The 22313-nt window shown below is 46.8% G+C and overlaps 1 protein-coding gene across 2 annotated transcripts in view; it reads right to left on the minus strand.

The window, feature by feature from the left end:
- The window catches only part of mRNA-cap (RNA guanylyltransferase and 5'-phosphatase mRNA capping enzyme), a 41639-nt gene that overhangs the window by 17900 nt on the left and 1426 nt on the right, over positions 1 to 22313 (minus strand). The window contains exons 2-12 of one of the 2 annotated variants that reach the window (XM_089560612.1): positions 20136 to 20250; positions 17972 to 18081; positions 16287 to 16390; positions 14823 to 14911; positions 11393 to 11468; positions 9756 to 9786; positions 5350 to 5458; positions 4505 to 4611; positions 3745 to 3848; positions 3322 to 3423; positions 830 to 965 (exon numbers count right to left, since the gene is read on the minus strand). In XM_089560612.1, coding sequence (XP_089416738.1) covers positions 830 to 965; positions 3322 to 3423; positions 3745 to 3848; positions 4505 to 4611; positions 5350 to 5458; positions 9756 to 9786; positions 11393 to 11468; positions 14823 to 14911; positions 16287 to 16390; positions 17972 to 18081; positions 20136 to 20232 — 1065 coding nt within the window. In that variant the 5' untranslated portion in view covers positions 20233 to 20250. The remainder of the gene's footprint in view (positions 1 to 829; positions 966 to 3321; positions 3424 to 3744; positions 3849 to 4504; positions 4612 to 5349; positions 5459 to 9755; positions 9787 to 11392; positions 11469 to 14822; positions 14912 to 16286; positions 16391 to 17971; positions 18082 to 20135; positions 20251 to 22313) is intronic. The other variant, XM_089560621.1, reaches the window with a different exon arrangement.

The raw sequence follows: 22313 nt of genomic DNA on the forward strand, positions 1-22313 counted from the left end.
CTAGTGCAACAGATCTGTAGAGGTGGTCTTTTTCGGGTATTCGAGTCAAATTTGAAAGCTCTGCGCGGACCCTATAATTTAGAAATAAGCTTTCAAAATTGCTCCCCACAGTAGCTGGCAACCGATTAGGGCAACACACCTCACCATGCCTCCCCTACCCCGATGACGTCAGTGGGCAGAAGAGCCAGCCTTCAAGCTCGCCCTGTCTGCCCACTGACGTCATCGGGGTAGGGGAGACACGGTGAGGTGTGTTGCCCTAATCGGTTGCCAGCTACTGTGAGGAGCAATTTTGAAAGCTTATTTCTAATTTACAGGGTCCACGCAGAGCTTTCAAATTTGACTCGAACACCCAGAAAGACCACCCTCTACAGAGATGGTGCAGTACAGTGAGCCCATCAAAATAATTTCAGGGTCCCTTCAACGTCCCAAAGCGACTCAGGCTATGAGGGACACCACAGTGGAGGACTGCAGACAATTTATACCACCTGGGGTTCTTTAACATGCACTGACATCGCACGTTACACGGGCCTCTAGCATTTCGCCTCCATCATGATGCTGCCACTGCGGCCAGGATCAAACCCATGCCTTTCGGGTCCACAGCAGACCACCATAACCACTGAGCCACCGCGGCGGCTCAGGCTGAATGCCTTGAAGACGAGCCTCCTTTACAGGGCACATTAAAGGCACCACCAACTCGTGCGCTGACATGCACGGCACAACCGTGGCAGCAGAGCATCGCAATCTCAACACCCAACTCACTATAAAATCGGACAATCAGCCTACAAGGTGCTGTTAATGTAAGCCAGGGGGTGACTTCAGTGACACTCACCCCGTCCACGAGGGTGCCCTGGATGTGCTGGAGAGGGTCCTTGCGCTTGGGGAAGGTCAGGCCCGACACCCGGAAGACACAGTTGTCCCGGTCAATGAAGTACACCTCGTTCTCACCATCTATCAGCATCATGTACCTGGTGGCGACAGCCCGGCACAGAGGGGGGAGTGAGCACAAGACATGAAAACACCTGCTGCTCTTTAAACATTCCAGGCAATGTGTAGCTGACCATTCGTGACAAAGCAGCTGCGATGAAATAATGACGAAAATAAAGAAAAGGCAAGTTCCAAGCTGGCATCCAACTAAGCCTTACCTGTATCATAGCTAACACTGAAGCGGCAGTGGGCAACTTTTCTCAATGTGGAATTGCCAATTTCGAAAAGCCTCTTCTGGCATCGCTCAACTGCGTGCCACTGCCAATGACACCCTGTTCATTGGGTAGAAAGCTAGACGAACATACTGCGTTTGCACAAATGTAATGCATTCTTTTTTTTCCTGCAGCATCTACTTCAGAATGCACATAACCTTACACTCAGAACAGCGTGACTATTTTTTTTATAGTGCTCTTGGAGAGAGTTGAATCACCATGCAATTCAGCTGCAGAGAAGACAGTAATTCAATGACCCAGGATCAAGACACAGAAGAGAAAACCACTATGAATCCGCAGCAAAGGTGGCACAAGCCATTGAGAAAAGACAGGCTGTAAAAGAGCTATGTGGAATACGAAAAAAAAAAAAAAACTGCAGGTCAGTTGCCGCTCTGTAATGCAATATTTAGTGACATCTGTCACTAAATACTGACACAGGGCGATAAGCAACACTCCCTTTGTATTACCACTGAAAAGCTGGCAATACAAAGGTACCTCAGTGCTTTTTTTTTACATTCTTTTTGGTTGAAGCAACAGCCATGGCCTAATAAAACTGTCATCGACACTGAAGAAGAAATAATTTAGGAAAGGACACTACACCCCATTTTTTGAAGCCAGACGCAATGGCTCCCACCCACTAGTTCGGCGCCGTCTCAGCACGCTCGCACACGCGCAGCAGACAATCTCGCGTCGCTAACGGCAACCGACAAATGCGCCAATGATGCAAACAATGCCGCTGTGCCATCAACTAAAGACTCCTTGCAGTCCTTGAGAAAACACAAGACTTCTGGCACACTTTTTGCGAGATAGCCCGCGGATAGAGAGGGCCCCTTCTATAAGCTTCCCTTCTTCCAAGGTCATCGACAAGGTGCACGTCACTGTGCCACAACGGTTTTGGGTGTGGAAACTCAAATGGACGCTACGCCATGCTAAAACTGTACAGTCACAGTTTGGCAAATGGGACTACATCTGTTTTCGGTAGGTCGCTTTTGCCTGCAGGCTGTCACCATCCTTCTCGCTGATCACGGCTTCCAGCATCGGGACACACAAAAGCAAGAGCATCCACCACGAGAAAAACTTGGTAAAAGTCTCTCACAGCGATTCTGACAAGACCTTGGCAGATTCGGGCACTCTGGACACCAACCAAGTCTTCCGTTGTGCCAAAAAAAAATTCGGCCCCTAAAATTCACCTGTCTGTCCGTTTACAATATCGGCGAGGAAGATAACGTCCTATATATGCTTAACCGCCAGCTTTGGATGCCCTGAACTGTTGAAGCTTGCATTACATTTGTGCAAACAGGGTAATAAAGCCCCAACCGGGCATGGAGAATTTAAACAGGAGTCATGCAGCCACACTTAAGACGGAAGCTTAAAGATGCCCCAAGTAAAGTTAAACTCCTTGCATACTCAACATTCCTTAGGTCCAAATCAGAGTTCGCTTCAGTATTATGGGATCCATTCATAAAGAAAGACATATACAAGATAGAGATGGTGCAAATGAAAGCGGTTAGATTTATTTATAACAAATACAGGAGGTTAGACTGCCCTACAACACTAATGAAAACCAACCATATTCCATTACTTGAAGTACGCAGAAAAATTTCCCGTCTGTTGTTTATGCATAACCTTTTAACACAGAAACTAAACATACCCCGCCCAGTAATTCTCAAACAATTGTCGCGCCGAACACACCATTCACGAATCCATTTGCTGGAACCCATTTTTGCAAAGACTGACTCATTCAAGAACAGTTTTTTTCCACGGACTATTTTCGACTCGAACTCTCTTCCCGAGGCCATTTTCCAGTCCTCAAATTTTAGTAAAGCTCTTGAGAAGCATTTTCTCGGGTGAATGAGCGTCGTATTTCGTTATTCTGCTCATTGTTTGTAACCCCATGTATTTTCTTAGTATTTGTAATTTTCAATGCCTTGTATAGCCCCTCCTGCATGGGCCAATCTATTGGCCTGCAGTATTATGAAATAAATAAATAAAATAAATAAATACTCAGGCACGTTAATGCTAATATCCAAGGCACTGAAAACAGACATTTAAAAAAACACAGTGCCCCCATCACGTCATGAATATTCGAAATGAAGGGTGGCGAAGGAAAAGACTGCAGCCAGACCGTGTTCCGTCAGCTTTCCAGCTGACCATGTACGGCTTCTCGGCCAGCTTGACGATGTTGTGCTTGTCCATGGAGACCGGCTGGCTCCCCGGGAAGCCCGTGCTGAAAAGAGGGACCGACTCCATGCACATTTGCAGCAGCAAGAACACACCTCCGTGCCATCATCAACACTGCGCCACTTTCAAAAACTAACAAGCACTTCATTTAACAGCTGCGGGTATAGGCAATACGAGAAGTCATGCAACCTCCAAAGTTCGCGCCAATCGGCACACCCCGTCTTTAAGCACGGTGCCCAAAAGTGATTCGAATGAGCCAAGTGCTCAGAGTGGAGGATTTCACAGCTGAGACTTGCAGAGGGTAGCGAGCTGCGCGTGAATTCAACGCAGCAGTCTGCCACGACACGCAAACATGAGCGAGCCTGACCTCTTCCAGTGGCAGAGCTCCTGGCACTTGCGCTGAATCTGCAGCAGGGTGGGCTGAGTGGTGATGGGCTCCACGCCAGGCACCCCCTCCATGAACGTCGGGTTCTGCGTGGCACACACGCACAATCCCCCCCTCAGCCACGCGTATCACACGTACCAGCCAGCAACTAAGCAAGTGCACAACTACCACCATTATTACATGACGGTGCTTGTAACACGCGTTAATGTGACACAAAATGATCTTCCCAAGAGTGATGGCATTCTTGTTATCTGCTTTAACAGCAGCCTGCTAGGATTAAAAACTCGCTGACAGTACGCCTATGCAATGTGACATTCTGCGACAGCTGGTTGTGGTGGTGAATACGTCATTTTCTGTGCAACACAGTGGCGCCCTCTCTGCCCGTGGACGTGTACAGTCCAAGCGCTAGTTCCTCCTGCTGCACGCAGGGGACGCCACAAGTTCACGGCATGACGAACGGTGCCGTTTCACCTCCATGTTACGCCAACGATGCCACAGAACCGGGAAAAGTGCCCTTAACAGCCGTCGCTGTAAAAGAACCCTTCCATGGGGCTCACCAATGTGTCATAATTTTGCGATTCCTCGCAGTGCCATAGGCAACAAGTGAAACATTATAAAAAAGCATGTGGCATTTGATACACCATGTGCCCCAGTTGGGCTGGGATGCAAAATGCTTGGGATAGTAGAGAGTGGACACGCGAACAGAAAAAGGCAGAGCAAAGGGGGAGAGAGAGAGAGAGACCTTCTTGTTGAACTCTCGTCTTCTCCGTGTGTGCACCGGGCCATCTCCACCACCATCCCCTCCTCCGCTTAATGCATTTCCATCGTCGTCCACGTCCTCGTTTTCCTCTGCACACAAAAGGAGAATGCACCACTGGAAAAACCCGCGCCAATGCACGCACCCAAAAATGCAGGAAAGGCACCGAATTCTGGGCAAGCAACACCGAATGGCAATGCTATACCTGCTTCCCTTTCCATTCTGCCTTCACTCACTGGTGCTCAAACTGAACCCGGCCACATTCGTCTTCACTGCGCCTGCTGAGTGAAATGCCTTCCAGCACCTCAGGGTGGGAGGTGGAACCACCAAACAAGCGTGTGCTGGGAGTTGTGGAATGCTGCCTAAAAGTCCCATATGCCTTCCCCGCTTCTGTCATTCCTCCGTCATGACACTGTTAATGGCAGGAAACGCAACTCGAAAATTTGGCACTAACACTTCTTTTACTAGCAAAGTTCAAGCACTCCTCGGTGACTGCCAGGGCGTTCCTCAAAGCAGATATGAGCAGCTGTTTCCACAAGATGCAGTCAACACGCTCAACAACATGTACGCATAGAGGCAATATGAAAGCAAGCACCTCGCCTGCATGCAACTAAAGACTACTTTTCATAGGTGCGCTCAAGATAAGTTTTCCTCCAGATGGATGTTGACCAAGAGACATTTTCAACTTCAGCGCACAAGTAGCAGCAAATCCGTGATTGTGTGCACACTGGCTGTTGTTCCCTTCCATATCGGAGCTAGCTGCATGTGCGACAAGAGCCACGCACGCACCACAGACAGGAAATGCACAGTGCCTCAGAGCCTGGCCTTACCGTCGCACCAGTCTGGTCTGGGCGGTGGTGGGGGAGTGTCATCCACATCACCGTAACGCTTGAACAGCTCCCGAAGGTAGTCCGCCTTGTAGATGCCAGGAGGCCGCGCCTGAGGAGATTCACACGGGTGGTTCAAGCACCAAACCTTAGCCCCTCAGCACACACTGGATCCAATTACACATGGCATATTAGAAAAAGACAAAGCGCAGCACAACAGGACAGAGAAGGGGAGCAAACAGGACGAGCGCTTTTCTCTGTCCTGTTGTGCCGCGCTGTCTTCTTGTAATATGCTATACCAACAAGCCAAAGCTACCACTTCGTTAACAATTAAACATGGCTACACTCAAAGACCTCACGAATCAAGGAAAAAAGGGGGGGGGAGGGGTATGTAAACACAGATGATAAGCATGGAAAACTCGAACTGCTGGCAACACTTACGATACTGGCACCACAAGACACAGTAATAGAAGACAAAAACGCAACACTGCGTCTATATGAAGAAACTGACAGAGGTTCGTCACAATTTTGCCAAACCTTAATGCAGAGCAAAAGCTGCTTTCCTGCAGTTGTTTCTGCAATTCTTTACACATTCCTTTTTTGCAATTCTTTACTTTTATTTATGTTGTTACAAATTATTTTTATTTATTTTTATCTTTATTTTATTTTTGATTTCATTTAATTTTTGTTGTTATCGTTTTATGTCATTTTGTTTATTTTTTATCTCATTCCATTGTTTCATCTTATTACTGTTTACATTTTTATTTTATTTTTTACTTTGCACTCAGCTGCCTCCCAAGGTAGTTTGCCTACCGACATGACATTGAAGAATGGGAAACTATCTGAGAAGACATCCCCCTGAGACAGACATGAACCCACAACAAGACTATAGGCTGTGCCAACTAACACTTGAACACCTTGAGCATTGCGACAACAACACTGGTGCGCAAAGATCTCAACAAAGAATTTCACAAAATCCCCAAGAGCTTGCATCAGCCGAAATTCAGTCCCCTGCCCCAATAAAGAAACAAACAAAATCTGAACTGAATTCAACTGTGAGGTTTAACGTGCCAAAGCAACACATGGGCCGTAAATCAAAGCACGAGATATGCACTTGTGCAGATTCATTATCAACTGAACAAGTCCTATATTGAAACTTGGTTCAGCGCGAAAGACAAACACAAAGAAAGGAAACGACACACACGGAGCACTTTCTTTGTGTTCATCTTTCGCGCTGAACCAAGTTTCAACAATGTCCCACCAACTAGCCCAGCACGAAGTTTTGTTAAAGTCCTACATATCCTTCTAGAGTTTTCTGCTTCGCGAGGTCAACCAACACAGAATTGTGGAAACTTCAAAGTAGAGCTCGCGTGTTTTCCAGAACAAGTTGGATGTTTGCAAAGCTGAACCCCCAGGTTCAGCTTAGGCTAGTAGAAGACACCCCCCCCCCCCCCCCTGGCCCCGGTTTAAATTGTTGCAGCAACAAAAGCCCCACAATATAGTTCTTGCCAATTTCAATGGCTACGAGTGAAGCAGAAAATGGCACTTCACTCTAAAAACGAATATGCCTATAAGGGAGTAAGGAGAGAACAAACTCCTCTGGCACACTCCCTTCTTTACTCCCTTTTCACTCCTTTCGTGTTAACAGTGCAGCATCTCTAACCCACTGTCCAATGACAGGGATGCAAAGTTGCATCACTACAGCACACGTGTGCAGGGACGTGGAAAGGGTGGAGAAGGCAGCAAAGAGTGTGCGAAACCACCAGGCTGGCTGGCTGGCCAGTTAACACCACAGCAAATGTACAGCCGGCCAAAATTTAACTAGCTCGGGTGCTGCATCGCTAAATGCACCCTGCAGAAAGTTTTTTTCGATTACACCACTGGCATATTCATGCTGTAATCTGACGCTTGAGATGGCATTTCGTGGTTCCTTTTTGTTCATATAATGTTTGAGCGGAGTACTTGCGTGTTTAGATCAACGTTATCAGAAATATTCGTCTGACACTACGAAGAGCAGAAAAGAGCGGAATACGCAGCAATGGTTCTGGTGGCGCGTTTGAGCTTACTCTGGGTAAACGACTTGACCGCCATGAAGGAATTGGTAGTTTACACAGAGGAGGAGGCCATATGCAACAGAACCATTGCTGCGTAAGCCGCTTGTTTCAGCTGTTCGTAGTGGCAGACGAAGAATATTTCTGATAACGTTGATCTAAATCTAACATGCAAGTACTGCACTCAAACATTATATGAACAAAAAGGAACCTCCAAATGCCATCTCACGGGTCAAATTACAGTATGGATATGCCAGCGGTGTAGCCGAAAACCACCTTTTACAAGGAGCATTTAGCGATGCAACACCAAAGCCAGTTAAAGATTTGGTCGGGTGTACCACTGATCAGGGACGCAGTTAAGCAACAATGACAAGGACACAGTGAAAAGACTGGCAGCCAGAAACAATGTTGGAGGTCGCCTCACTGCTACATTGCCAAGATCCAAAGCCTGTCATAGCCTCCACACCGTGTTACTGCCAGTATTCACACGTCCCGCATTAGCATCAGGCACAGTGTTGCAGGAGAATGCTTGGGGCTCCAGGTGATTTGCGCACCGGTGTGCTTTGACCAACGAAGTTTACGAATTCGTATCACACTGAAACACACATCAGCCACGACAGTGTCACGAAGAATCTACTACACTTTCCCACAAGCTGTCCCTATAGACCAGATTTTTTTACCCTCGCACGCAGGCTGCGGACGCGCGCCTACTCTCGACGCCAGTCGCCATCTGTCGGCGCGCGCGGCCCGAGGGACTGCGGGTCGCGCCGGCGCCGCGCATAGAACGCATGTTTACGTGTTCGCTTCTGCCGTTTTGTGCTCCATCAGCTAACGTATGAGGGTGTGTGCTGTGCGTCACTACTCACATTTGCCCTCTTCCAGACAGTGCTGCGGTTATCTTGTGCGCAGTTACTCGTTAACGTGACATCCGAGGGTAGTCGACCAGGTAGTGTACGGACTGGAAACCGGCACTTCGAAGCAGATTTCTGCGCTGTCGTGTCGTTTGTTGTCGCCTTTTACGTGCGATATCATCTATGATAATATTATGCATTAGAATGTAGATCTATTGACTTGACTCAGTGGAGTAGTAACTGGATAGGCGAGCTGCAGACTGAAGGTTGTCCCGACGGAGCGCGTGTTTTCGATCACCAGTACGTGTTCAGCATCCTTGCGCTGAGCTTGCTCTTGTTCCCATTCAGAACATTTCATGCACAGGATTGTAAGCACGACCGCTACCGATTTCAGCTGCTTTTTCCGCACCCATGTCAGAGGTATCTGGGGGGTAAAGGTTTATCTATAGTATCTTTCTGCTGTTGGTATCTACCTTAGCTTGGTTTGGTTTATTAAGGTTTTACGTTCCAAAGCGACTCAGGCTATGAGGGAAGCCGTAGTGAAGGGCTCCGGAAATTTCGACCACCTGGGGTTCTTTAACGTGCACTGACATCGCACAGTACACGGGCCTCTAGAATTTCGCCTCCTTCGAAATTCGGCCGCCGCGGCCGGGATCGAACCCGCGTCTTTTGGGCCAGAGCAGAGAGCCGTAACCACTGAGCCACCGCAGCGGTGCGGTATCTACATTATTCATAGGAAAATATGCGCGATTTCATTACATTTTCCACACTTAGCCAAACGCCTACGCAACGCTCTCACACGCGGCGAGAGCTCCTGAATAACATAACGCGACTTCGGACCTCAGAATTAGTGAAAGCTGGATTAGCTGCTCATATCTATTCAAGCTTTTATAAATTAAGCGAAAGTACGTTTTTATGCACAAGGTTGCATAAACCATGACAAAATTTGTTTTCTGTTGGCGCTGCGACTCAGTTGAGCTCACAGCGGTAATTTGTTGATAAACTGGCGCGGCGACAAGAAAGCCGTTTGTGGAAGGGGGGGGGGGGGGGGGGGGGGGCTTTATGGCCGGCAGGAAGGAATAAGAGTGCATGGGAATTGGAACTGCATACTAGCCGCACACCTAATTCTTGATATTGAATAAAAAGTTTCTTTGCGGTGGAGCACCAAGACGGAATTCGATTAAGCACGAGCGCGTTCTAAGCGCCGGCACAATTAACCTGAATGTCAAACAGCGGAAGTATGCTCGACAATGTTTTTTTAGCGCCCGAAGCGCGGCTATATGCAGGCGCGGCCGCGGAACTGCCGCAGCCCCGCAGTCCCCACAGAAACGCCCGCACCGCGGCGCGCCAGTCGGTGCAAAATGGCCGCGCCCAGGAGAGGCTCAAAAATCTGGTCTATACTGTAGGAGAGAGAAGTTTTCGTCGTGTATTTCAGAGATGAAGACCGCTACACCCGTATTTCACAGCACGGCAAATGAAATCAAAAAGCAAGCCCAGACAGACTTACCTGAGCGAAGGCTCGGATTGCTGCGTCGACGCTGAAAAGAGAATGAAAACAAGAACCACTCGTTAGTGTGGACACCAGGGGTGACAGTCAGTTCTGTCCGACGCACAGTCTGCAAGGACATGAAAAGCATACTACCATACTAAACACAGGAGCAAGGCTACTAAGCAAGTAACAGAACAGCTGTGGGACTGCCGGAAGCAAGTTGTGCATGATTTACTGAGGCCAACATTTTAATACCACAATCTTTACAAAGCTACAGGGCATTCACCATGTAAAACTTTGCAAACCCTCAGCACCAGCATCATGTGTGCTCTTTCTTTGGCATGATGCCCAAGATATCAGTAAAAGTGGGTCACCCCATGGGATTTGCCCTAATACAATAAACAATATATAGTTGAATTTGTTCCCCCATGTAGTTCTGAACACACACTTTCTCATATCTACTCAGTTTAACTACGCTGACACTCTACCAGTTTTTTTTTCTACTTTCTAATCACTTATCTTTTAGCCATAAAATGATTGCACCACTAGTTTTCGATTAATCAACGGCACAAATTAAAAAGCACAGAATAATTCCCCTATGTTTTTCTTTGTTTCAGAAACCGTTGGGGTCCTAGACATGTATGTCATAATGGGCCCCTGCCTAATTCTCCCATGAAATGTTGGTTTGAGTTTCCCCTCCAAACAATGGCTGCGATGTTACAAATAGGGTTGAAGTTATGTGAGGCATGCAATGGCTGCAATATAATCGATCACTTAACCACTTCTCACTTCAAAACATCCCAATCTGCTCAAAAACTTACACCAGCCTGCCCCAAGAGCAAGAATGACAACAAGAGGAAGCAGTGATTACATGTGCACATTTTTATGCCTCACAATTCAACCTTATTTTCGGATGTCTTGACCACCATTTAGCTGACACAACTGAAACCATGACTACACAGCGGAAGAAATTCAATTATAACTTATTTTCACAGCTGAATTCCACACAGTGATCAACATTTATTAACTATTGCCACGCATCATTATAGTGTCCGTTTGTTCGCGCTCAAGGCCACAGGAAAAGGGTGTTATCATTTTTGTTCGGGACGCGAGAAACGACCAGACTAATCTCGATTGATCACAGCCATGAAGAGCTGCATCTATGTTTTTCCAGATTACTGTAGGTGATATTGACCTGCTATCTCGAAGTTTCCTTGCCGGCTTTAAATTGAGCGAAGCCGCGAGCGGCGGGCATTCGTAGTTCGACGACTGACGAGCTCGTTTGTTGCTTACGCCGCCGCCGAGTGATTCAGTTCTTTTGCGGGCGCAAGTCAGCCCAAATCAAGAGCTTCGTTTGCAAGCCTTGTTGGTGTCTTCCTGACCGGTGGACTGCCATCACTACCACGTGACAATATCTTCCATATCATTCAAAACAAAACAAAAAAACGCACTAAAAATCTGGTATCTCTACACCTTCAAAGCAAGCGCTAGTAAGGTTTATACTACTATGCTTACAGGTTGATTACACAAGTAAACAAACTTACAGTTTTAAATTGAACCCAACGTTTCCAATACAACAGCAGCAGCTGTACACAGTGCAGCAGAGGCAGATTCTGACAATGTCGTAAATTAAACCAACAAAAAGTTCCCCTCACCTCCAAGACTTGTTCTCCACCAGGTAGCTGGCAATGAGGAAGCCCGTCCTGTTGAAGCCATGAGTGCAGTGGATGCCTGCACCAGTGGTGAGGGGGGGGGGGGGGGGGGGATTTAGGCATTTGAGATTCCACCTCCAAGACGCCATAACAAAATGCCTTCTATGACCACGGTGGCCAGCAAGAGCAATAGATGCACCATGATTTTGAAAATGATGTATACTCTGCCCTGTTTTACCATCAATGAACATATAAGTGACAAGCGTAGCTTCATCGTCCTTACAGGAATGCACATATGCCAACACATAAGACGTGGCAAGAACTTCATCCACTGCCATTAAAGAACACACAGAACCAAAAAACGAACAATATTACCACAAGAACACTCACTGTTCTGGCTGGCTAGATCACCTTTACAAGCTTCGCTAATAGCAAGCACAACACTGTAGTAAGGAAGCGCAAGGAATTACTGTAACATAAGGTCGGCAATGTTTGCCAGCATTCCAGGCAAAATGGTTTGGTTTGGTTTATGGGGGTTTAACGTCACAAAGCGACTCGGGCTATGAGGGACGCCGTAGTGGAGGGCTGCGGAAAATTTCAACCACCCTCTCACTGCTGCCGCCTTAGACGTCAGAAAAATAAACTCAAAAGTTGCTTTTGTTGCTGTACGCATCAGCATCATCATCACTGTCGAAAAGAATAACCATTATTTCTCAAAAAAAAAAGAAAAAAGGAGCCATGTAGCCATGGGTTTTGTGGCTTGTATGCCACAAAACAGTCAAATAAACTATCAACAAATGCAAACAAAAACCGACAGGACCCACGGTAGTGCAAATTTGGGCGTCAGCTGGAGTGGTGCTAAATGCCGACACGTACTCCGAGTGCTAAATATGCATGGTCATGCCCAGTCATGTGTCCATCCATCCATGTGGGACACAATGACATCCTAAGTGACATCACTGTACTCCAACCAACTGACAACCGACATTCTTACCAAACCACGTGGCACATTGTGTTCACGTAATGAGTGACATCACTCCTTTTTTACCAATCACCATGGCACACTGTCATGATGTCATGCATGAAGTCACTTCATCCTGGCCAATCAGCATGGCACACTGTCATGACGTCACAAGTGGTGTCACAATACATTCTGGTCAATTGGCCAATCACGCAACTGCCCACACCTGACACGATATGCCAAAGGCACCAACTCAGCCTAGATGGGAAGCATGGTCTTCACAGCATCCACCATAACATACTCAGAAAAAGTGGAACTAGTGCTGCCATCTATAGAAATAGTGTCTAGCATCCATTAAACAAGCCTCCATAGTGTGCCATTCAGCGACAGCTATAAAAACTGCTGAATGCAGCAGGCCATCATTTTGACAGCTCTGTTAAAGGGACACTGAGGAGAAATTGAAGTTGACTTGCATTCGACAGAATACCAGCTCCTGATTACAAAAACGCCATTCGTACTGACAATAAAGCTCCTGTAACGTAGAAAAGAGCAAGAACCAAAATACAGGTATCGCCGCCACAGGCCAAACTCGCAAGTACAAGCTTCATGGCGTCATAGGACAAAACAGTGTTGCTAGAACCAACAGTTCTAGCAACACTAGGACACGAGAAGCTACGAATCACTGAGGCGCAGCAAATACATGTGCAAATCTCCTTGACGTCGCCAGATGGCGCCACGTACCCGATAGCTACGCGCGCTCCTGCAGCGCCGGGACCAATCAGCGCTTGCTCTCAGCGGTATGGGGGCTCCCGGTATTCCGCTAACGGTAACAAGGTACACGGTATGCTAAAGGCGTCTATTTGCGAGAACTTCGTTGACGACTTCGAGAACGGGATCCATTGTAACGCTGGCAAAATGCCGGTGTAAACGTAAACGAAGCGACGGTAGCGACGGCCGCAATAGCCGATAGATGCCTTCAACGTGCGGCCGGCGGTAGCTTTCTTTTTGGCTGCTGCTGGGCCGCACTGCTGGCCGCCAGAAATCACGGAGTCTGCGTTACGTCACGTGAATGTCATGTTTCACGTCACTTAGTTCTGTGTCGTCATAGCAGAATCCCAAGTTTGAATCAGAGTGGCGGGAAAAACTATTTCAACTTCGAATCCAAATTTCTTAGAGATAAATGCATCTTTCGCTGCCGGCCAAGTGGCAACAAAGCCATGAAATGCCGAACTATCGGATTTTGCTATAAAAAAAATATTAATAGAGCTCTCCTCAGTGTCCCTTTAATACTATGGCCCTGCTTCCCACAGCCATCAATTCGACGGCCCCAGAAGCCAGTGGGTCGAGCCACCATTACGCTCCAGTACGGCTCGCATGCGCCATGGCAACTTCACGCTGACCAAATTTGGAGCCTCCACGTAGTCCAGCAACGCTTGACCGCCGATAAGCCTAACAGCTTCCATTGCACTTCAACTACACCAGTGCCAAATCGAGCAATCTCCATTTTGTGCACACTGCACCAAATGCGTCAGACCAGAGTGCAATGCACCAGATGTGGATTGCACAGGTGGGCCACACTCACTTCAACCGTGCCACACCTTTCCTTCTACCAACAACTGCACCGGCAGATGGAGAGAGAGCCACAGTGGGCACTGCTGTGTGAATCTCGCAGCAGCACGCACACTAATCACAGGAGATTCTGCGCACGCCACTTCCAGGTGACCCGCATCAAGCTGCTTGAAAGGGGAAATTTCCAGCTGGCACAGTACTGCTAACACCGACATATCCACCACACTCTTGTGCTCCAAGACTGTCGTAGTTTAAGAACATCTCTACAAACCACAAGGTAAGGCTAAGATGCTGTAACACGCAGCTTTGCAATAATGGCATGAGATCGCCTTGTCACCCCTTTAAGATGCAACACTCAAAGCCACGGTGATCAGCTGTAAGCCCCGAAAGACTGCCTACCAATAGAGATACAATTGCAGCAAAAAGTTTCAGCATCTTTAAACTCCCCCAGCCCAAGACTGAAGCGCAGGAACCAGACACACATCCTTAGTGGCAGGCATCATCAACAAGGGCCAACGGAAAGGTGACACACAGGCAGAGAGAGTCACACCAGGAGGTGGCAACACAGTTCGATCGCACGTGCCAAATACATGCACGTGCATTCAATACACAATCAGTTCTAATCACAGCACATCAATGTAATGACATGACTCAACCTTCACCCGAGACATGGTCCCCAGAGCAACTCGCCAACGAGACAGTTCTGTTCAAGGTCGCCACTCTCCAGCATTCCCACAACGGCTAAAAAATCAGTACACACTTCTCTCCTGATAGTCACGCAAAACTCTGAGCAGAAATGTCCACACACTTCAGTTCCAATCAATCAAGGTACTTGAACAAGCTTCACATGGAACAGTTTCACTCAACCTCGATCGAGACAATGGATCTGGGCAGGACACTCACCGATGATGTGGAGCGGGTTCATGGAGATGAATTTCTGGCACACCTGGATGAAGGTCCTTGTCTGCTCCTCTGTGGGGCACTCCCCATGACTGCACAGGGCAAGGAAGGGGGGGGGGTCACAGGGCATGATAAGTGGCACCGCCAGTGCAGTCCTTCAGCAGGCAGCTAACTGTCTCTAGTCACAACATCCAACCGAGCACAAGCACAAACCAAAACCTGCACCTGGACCATCACTTCTCCTCGAGTCAACAGCGCTGCCCGTTAAAGTACCCCGAGTAGTCGAGGCCAAGCCGGAGCTTCTCCACTATGCTGTGCTTCACAGCTCGGTGTGTTACCTCAGCAAAAAAAAAAAAATGGACAGGGCACTTAAGCTCTGCCTTAAAGGGATACTGAAACAAACTTTTGGAGCTGCTCTTTTACATGTAAAGAAGAGCTTGACTGCTAAAATTGATAAACGCGACAAGTATTTTAGCGAAAAAGGCGGATAACACGTTTTTTTTCGCGATTTATTGCGGTATCGTTGCACCTGGCGGCCACCTGTGGAAGCTACGACTAGACATCAGTACACCCGCGCGCCCACCGTTCCCGCAGAAGCACGATTGCCATCGCGTCGGCTGCTCGTCGTCTGCTCACGGCTACACAGATATGTCAAGGTGTTAATCAATGCTGCTTACATACCATAACCGCGTGCACGCTTACGTACGCTAAATGCAGCTATTTTTTCCAGACCTTACGCCATTTCTAACATTCTCACTTTTAAAACAGAAGCCCGACGATGTTTAGACTAGTGGCGCCATCCGGTGGTTAAGAGGGGAACCATTGTTGTCAACAAACCGACGACCCTCTTAGCCTAAAGGGGGCCGAATCGTCAACTCTAAATAAAAAATAAAGCAAATTTATAACTCGAACGTTATTTTATGGGGGACAGCAGACGAAGCAAAAGACTGGTGGCCCATTTATGGCCATTGAACGCGCTGAAGAAGGCAGTAACAACGACGAAACTAGTCCGAAGCGAGACTTTATGCATCGAAGGGCACCGCCATATCTGTCGCCGCGGGAGGGTGCCATGACGTCACACTCTTCACCTCACGCCGGCCGGGAGGGCTTGGCGCGCGCTCATGAAACATCGAAAATAAAACCATCCGCTGAAAAATATGCGCAGTGATGACTAGATTTCGGTGTAATCACATTCTGAGAATCTATTTTGAGCGTTTTTGTTCAATTTTAAGATTTTGCTTCAGTATCCCTTTAAGGGTATGACATGATTGCACAATGGGTTAATCCCCATATCGCGTTAAAACATCTTGAGGTAAGAGCTATTTCTCCCGGAACCAAGAAACACCACAGGGATAACTCAGTATTTCTAGTAGTAGTCGCACTTCTGTTGAGTCTGCCTCTTGTTCTGCCAAACCCTTTTATAAGCAAGAGGCAGCACAGCAGGGAGAGAGAGAGATGGAGACTGACCCGCGGCACTGCAGCTTCAGGTAGCGGATGTCCCTCTCCTCGACCACCTTCTTGTCGTAGAAGCGGTCCGTGTTGGTCAGGTCGATCCACAGGCCCATCTTCAGCTGCGCACAGCATGGGTCAGCATCAGCACAAGACTGACGCACCAATCGCTCGAATGCCCAGACAAATCAGCAGCAACGATGACAGCCACTGGCTATTGCATCAACGCATGCATGATCCCAACAAGCCGATCATTTATGATGTGTTCCAAGGACAGACTCCATTTTTTTGGTGAACGAGGCTATTCCAATGGCAGACTGAATGTCTAACAGACTGAGCACATGAACCAGTGTTCCAGAGCAGACTGAGTGTCTGAGACTCTAGATAAGGTCACACCATACAACCCTCTGGACTGCTGCACCAAAATCAAGCAAGCTGATAAGTCAGCAGCCCACATTCTGCTCGGTAGCACCACTCAGTAAGACTTTGTCGTCTACAGCCAAAACCAGACAATATCTTCTGCAAGAGCTTCACATTCTCACTGCATGTTTGTGACAAATGACTGCAGAGGTGAGTCTTTTTGAACAGGACACAGACTTTGAACCAAGGCACAGCAGATGCCGGGCCCAAAACTTTTATCTCTTCCAGAGCTTTGCAAAACTGGGTAGACAACTCACATGCAGCAAACAGGCTAAGGGAAACAACTGAACATAAAAAAAGCTGCCGCTCGGACGCTTGCACTTGTGTACACCTATACTAGTTTTAGTTCACTGGGCAAAGCCACTTTGAAAATGCTAGGCCATTAAAGGGATCCTGAAATGATTTCGATGGGCATACTCTAGTGCAACAGATCAGCAGAGGCGGTCTTTGTGGGCATTCGAGTCAAATTTGAGCGCTCTACGTGGACTCTATAGTCTAGAAATAAGTTTTAAAATTTGCTGCTCGCAGTAGCCAGCAATTGATTGAGGCGACACATCTCACTGTGTGTACCCTACCTCAATGATGTCAGTGGGGTCAGGGCGAGCTTGAGGGCTGGCCCTTTCTGCAAAGTGACATCATAGGGGTAGGGTATGCACAGTGAGGTTTGTCGCCCTAATCGATTGCCAGCTACTGCGAGCAGCAAATTTTAAAACTTATTTCTAGATTATAGGGTCCACGCAGAGCGTTCAAATTTGACTCGAATGCCCACAAAGACCGCCTCTGCTGATCTGTTGCACTAGAGTATGCCCATTGAAATCATTTCAGGATCCATTTAACTGCGAGCTTCCTCTACGCGCTGCACTAAACCATATTAGCTGGACCAGATTTTAAAAAATGCAATTTAATATTCAGTCTTCTCAAAGCATTCACAAGCACTACAGCCATAAAACAACGCAAATGGGCAGCACAGTGACAAGACGACAGACATAGCGTCGAAAGGGGGCATCCATTGACTGGAACTGAAATGGCATGCCATCAGGAGAGCAAAATACAGGTTAACGGAGCAAAAGAGAGATTAATGAGGCAGCGGTCGGGGCTGGTTGGTTGTATATCTCAGGAACATGGAAAGGCATAGGCAAATAAAAAGGACATCAAGAAAGGGAGCACGCATGAACTTTCTTGCTGACTTCCTCCTCCTATGCAGAGCCTTCTGTCATTATAAAGACACAGAGCCTTCTTCCCCTCAAACTTCCCCTTCCACAAAGCAAAGAGTCCCTGAGCACCTTGAGGCTGGAGAGGGAGGCCAGGAGCATGGATGGCGGGAAGCGGCTCTCCTCAGGCACTTGACTGTCGTACGCTTCGCTCAGGGGAGTCTTGAAGGGCAGGAACTTCTCTGCAAGGAGCATGCGCGTGCCCTGGTCACCACACGACATCCTCACCACAAGCAACGTCGCAAGGAGCAGGGCCACTGTACCGCGAGAATTTCACTGCCGAGAGCATACGCCCTAGCTTAGTGGGCCTTTGGATACCCTTCTCAGAATGCGACCTGCAGGAACCACTGAAGAGCTTGAGGGCCTTTTTTGCTCAATTTTATCAGTGACAACTAGCCAGCAGAAAGACTTGAATTCTGCTCATCGTGTTGCTCTCTTTGCTGGCTCCTCCCTCTCATGTTTGCTGACAAATGCTGGAAATAGCTTCACCGTTTAAATGCTGCAAATTCAGCTTATACTGAAAAGTGCTCAGTTTAAGCACATTTTCTCGAGGCTCATCGCAACTGCTGAAAGTTGCTGGCAAACTGGCCACAGTCACAGGCATGCATGCCTCCAGTCAGAAAAAGCTCGTTGGCAGGCTCTGCCCAGAAGACAATTGAGTTCACAGTTGCTGTCTCCAGGAAACCCAAGAATGAACAGGTGGAGCGAGAGCACAGGTGTTAATTGGGAAACTATAACAAAAGTGACAATAGTTACTCCAATTGTTGCAAAATGTAATTTGGAACGAGAGACTAAATGTATTCAGCCTTGAGCACTGTCTTCACCCACCATATCTCCCTGACATGTACTTCAACAAGCTGGCACAGCAGTTAAGTCAGTTGACTGGCTCTTTTCCCAGCAAGCTATTATTACTACACGCCGTTTTCTCGCCAATGTAAAAATTATCCCCAAGCGTTTTTCAAATAAAGTGAAGCCAAACTGCTGGAAAATAGAAATGCTCTCCCACAACCAAATCTCAGAGAAACAGGCTGCCAAGTCAAGTTCAGGATCTCCAATCAATTTCAAGACATTTTTAAAAATTTTTGTTTTTCTTCATAAAGCATTTAGAGATGGGCAAGTTTTTGTTCACCATTCTCTCAAAGCAGATAGTCACGGTAATAAAAAAAAAACTGCTTGAGGAAAGTGGTACCGCAACTTGTCTTCATAAGCAGAAAGCCACTCTAAAGCAAAAAAACCATAAAAATTGTAAAAGAAATATTGAACAAAAATGTGAAAAGCAGCTATATTGATGCAGGCAATAAACGCCAATGTGTCAACCAATGGTATGTGTAATAGTTCTATGCATCACACCATTAGTTCCCGAGGTCTCCACCTTGGGAGCCACCAGCATTTCTACACACCTTCTCTACTTTCACATTTTAGAAGAAAACGACCTGTAGCTGAGATGAAAAGTTACACAGTTACCTATGGAGCTTACTCTGTAAAACAGGTCTATAACAGAGAGTCACTTTAACATCTATTTAGAATCAAATGTGTTAAAAAACCATGCAGACTACAAAATTGCATGTCTAAGCGAGAACAGGTTGTGAACCAGACAGATGAGAGCTGAATCAACTTTCACTAATAACAATGGCTTGACATGAAAAGCACGTGTTTAGATGTGCATTCCTAGCAAATGCATCAAGAAGCATGTCCGAAGACACAATCAAGTCATTTAGGGCACACAGCTATTCACCCAACTGCTGCCACCTCTTGGAATTTACATCAACTACATCAAAGTAAGCAGTAGTTCCAATTATTTTCAACAGGTGGCAGGAAACACAACTCTTGTGAGTGAGAAACATTAAGACTGCAGCACGGATGCTTCAAAGCGGTGCACGTCTTTGATGGATGCAGAAATCAAAGCCTTGCCGGAGCAAAACGATGACGACTTCGATACGGACATGAATTCGCTGTCAGTGAGACCTCCATGTATGACACTGACAAAGGCAATGAAACTGTGACAACATCACACAAGCCTGCGTTTGCTCAAACCTCACATTATGCTTCAGGCCGTACCACACTGTGACGACAACTTGAGGATCAAGAGAATGTGGCCTGAACAGGAGCTGATTAATATATCGTGTCTTCAGAAGATTAGAAAGCTGGCTCTGACTGATGCAATAAACCCCCCAGTTACGGGACTAAGTGCGGCACATGCTGCACTATATTCATGGGAGTCGAGTGGCCATCTTACCGTCGATGAGCTGACCCTTGCGCGGGCAGTTGAGCCAGCGCGGAGGCGGACCCAGGTCTCCCGGGTGGCGCCGCTTGCGGCTCTGGTGCTCCGCCATGGCTGCCACTCACAGCTTCTGCGGATGAAGACAAGGATTCAACATCAACTGCCGAAGCAAGGCACACGTTTGGATGAGCTTGCCGAAGTTATAATATCCCTTATACCGCAGAAAGACAAATGTCGGGAGTAACGGAATGACAGGCAATGAGCAAATGAGCAATGTGCAAAAATGCAACAGGCATTTAAAAGACTGGCCAAATGGAAAACTGCAGAACAGCAACTGCCAAACAACGCAGACTTCAGCTTGGCGGGACTGGTCTCCTTACAGTTCCCCCTCAAAGCTCTTAAGCAGGTCTCTTTATATCAAATGCATTCTGAGGTAACATTATCCAGACATTGAATGGCTTGTAGTTGGTACACGATTAGCAGACAAATACAGGGACTCCTGAGACAGTGCACAATAATAATAATTCTCGTTAAGGTTGTTCCTTAATTGCATGGGAACTGAGTCTAATTCTCGTCTAATCTAGTCTAATCCTAATTCCTTCTTTTCATCAGAACACGGTTTCAGGAAGACATTTTCATGTGAAACATGGCTTATATATTTTACTAATAACCTTTTTGCCTACACTGACTTGAACATTGATGTAGACTTGTGTGTTTTTGGACTTCATGAAAGCTTTCGATACTGTTTCCCACGATCTCCTAATTCTTAAACTTAGCATGCTTAACATTGACCCTAACATACTGAACTGGATTAAAATCTTCTTATCAAATCGAACCCAATATGTCTTTGCTAACGGCTGTTGCTCCTCTCACACCTCCGTGACATCCGGTGTACCCCAAGGGTCGGTACTGGGACCTCTTCTCTTCCTAATTTACATTAACGATATTCCTGAATGCATTTCTCATTCTTCTATCAGGCTTTTTGCAGACGACTGCATCATCTATCACAAAATATCTAACCAAACTGATGTTAATTATTTTCAGGATGCTCTCACAAGCGTATCTAACTGGTGTGATAAATGGTGCATGCGACTAAACGTTAATAAATGTAAAACGATGTATGTATCAAGTTGCACTAACATCACTGATAACGAGCGTACATATGTTCTTCACGACATTCCCCTTGAATCCGTGAACTCCTACAAATTCATTAACTCCGTCCGTTAATGAATTCGTTCACTCCTACACATTCATTTATTCATTTATAACGTCCACAAAATGCTACAGGCCCAGAAACCAGTGACACTTGCAAGCCCTTATTTCTGCTCAAAGGAAAAACAAGTATCTGAAGAACAGTGAGGCCACGGTTACAAATACTGCTGAAGAATGTGAAGTTACTGATTGGGGTTGTGAACCGCGCACTGAAAAAAACTTCCACAGCTATACCGCTAAAAGGCCAGTACACACAATACCCGCAACATACAACTTTTATCCCACATAAAATAACTGGCCAAAGGTGGCTTTGAAAAAAGACAAAAGATGCATCACTGATGACTGAGCAGTGGGTGTGATACAGCTGTGCAGCTTCACTCCAGTTCCCCTGCAGAATAACACAATTCCTCGCTTCTTACTTCTTTTTTCATTGTCAGCCTTCAGGATTATGCTTGGAGCACAAAACAGCACAACTAAGCAGGCACACAGCAACAGGTGTGAAAACTAATTCCAGCGAAAAAAAAAAAGGACAAACACTGTACTGACGATGAGGGGATTAAAATAAAGACAGAAGCAGAAGAAGTAACTCCGAGTGCAGTGCAAAATTAAACACTGACCTCAGCTGCACATTCAGCTCAAGGTTTCAGCAGTCTCTCTACTCTCTAACACGATGTCACACTGTGGAAAAGGAAGCAGTTCTCACAGTGCGGCTGTCTACAGCATGATTATGTCGCAAGACTCTGACTATAAGAAACAGCCCCAAAGCACAGAAACCCCACCCAGCAAATCTGAAATGCAAGGTGAAGGGACTGTCCACACTGCATTCAAGATATGCAATGCTTGCATTACTACAGAAGTGGCTACTTCAATGAAAAAAGCCACATGCATCAAGAGGTTCAAATTTCACTCACAAGACAGTCTTATGACAATGGAACTGCACCAGAATAGAACCAGCATAAACGCATAGACATATACCGGACC

Source organism: Amblyomma mixtum, chromosome 1 (assembly GCF_055824585.1).
Source record: "Amblyomma mixtum isolate Tamu chromosome 1, ASM5582458v1, whole genome shotgun sequence".
Classification (NCBI taxonomy): Eukaryota; Metazoa; Arthropoda; class Arachnida; order Ixodida; family Ixodidae; genus Amblyomma; species Amblyomma mixtum.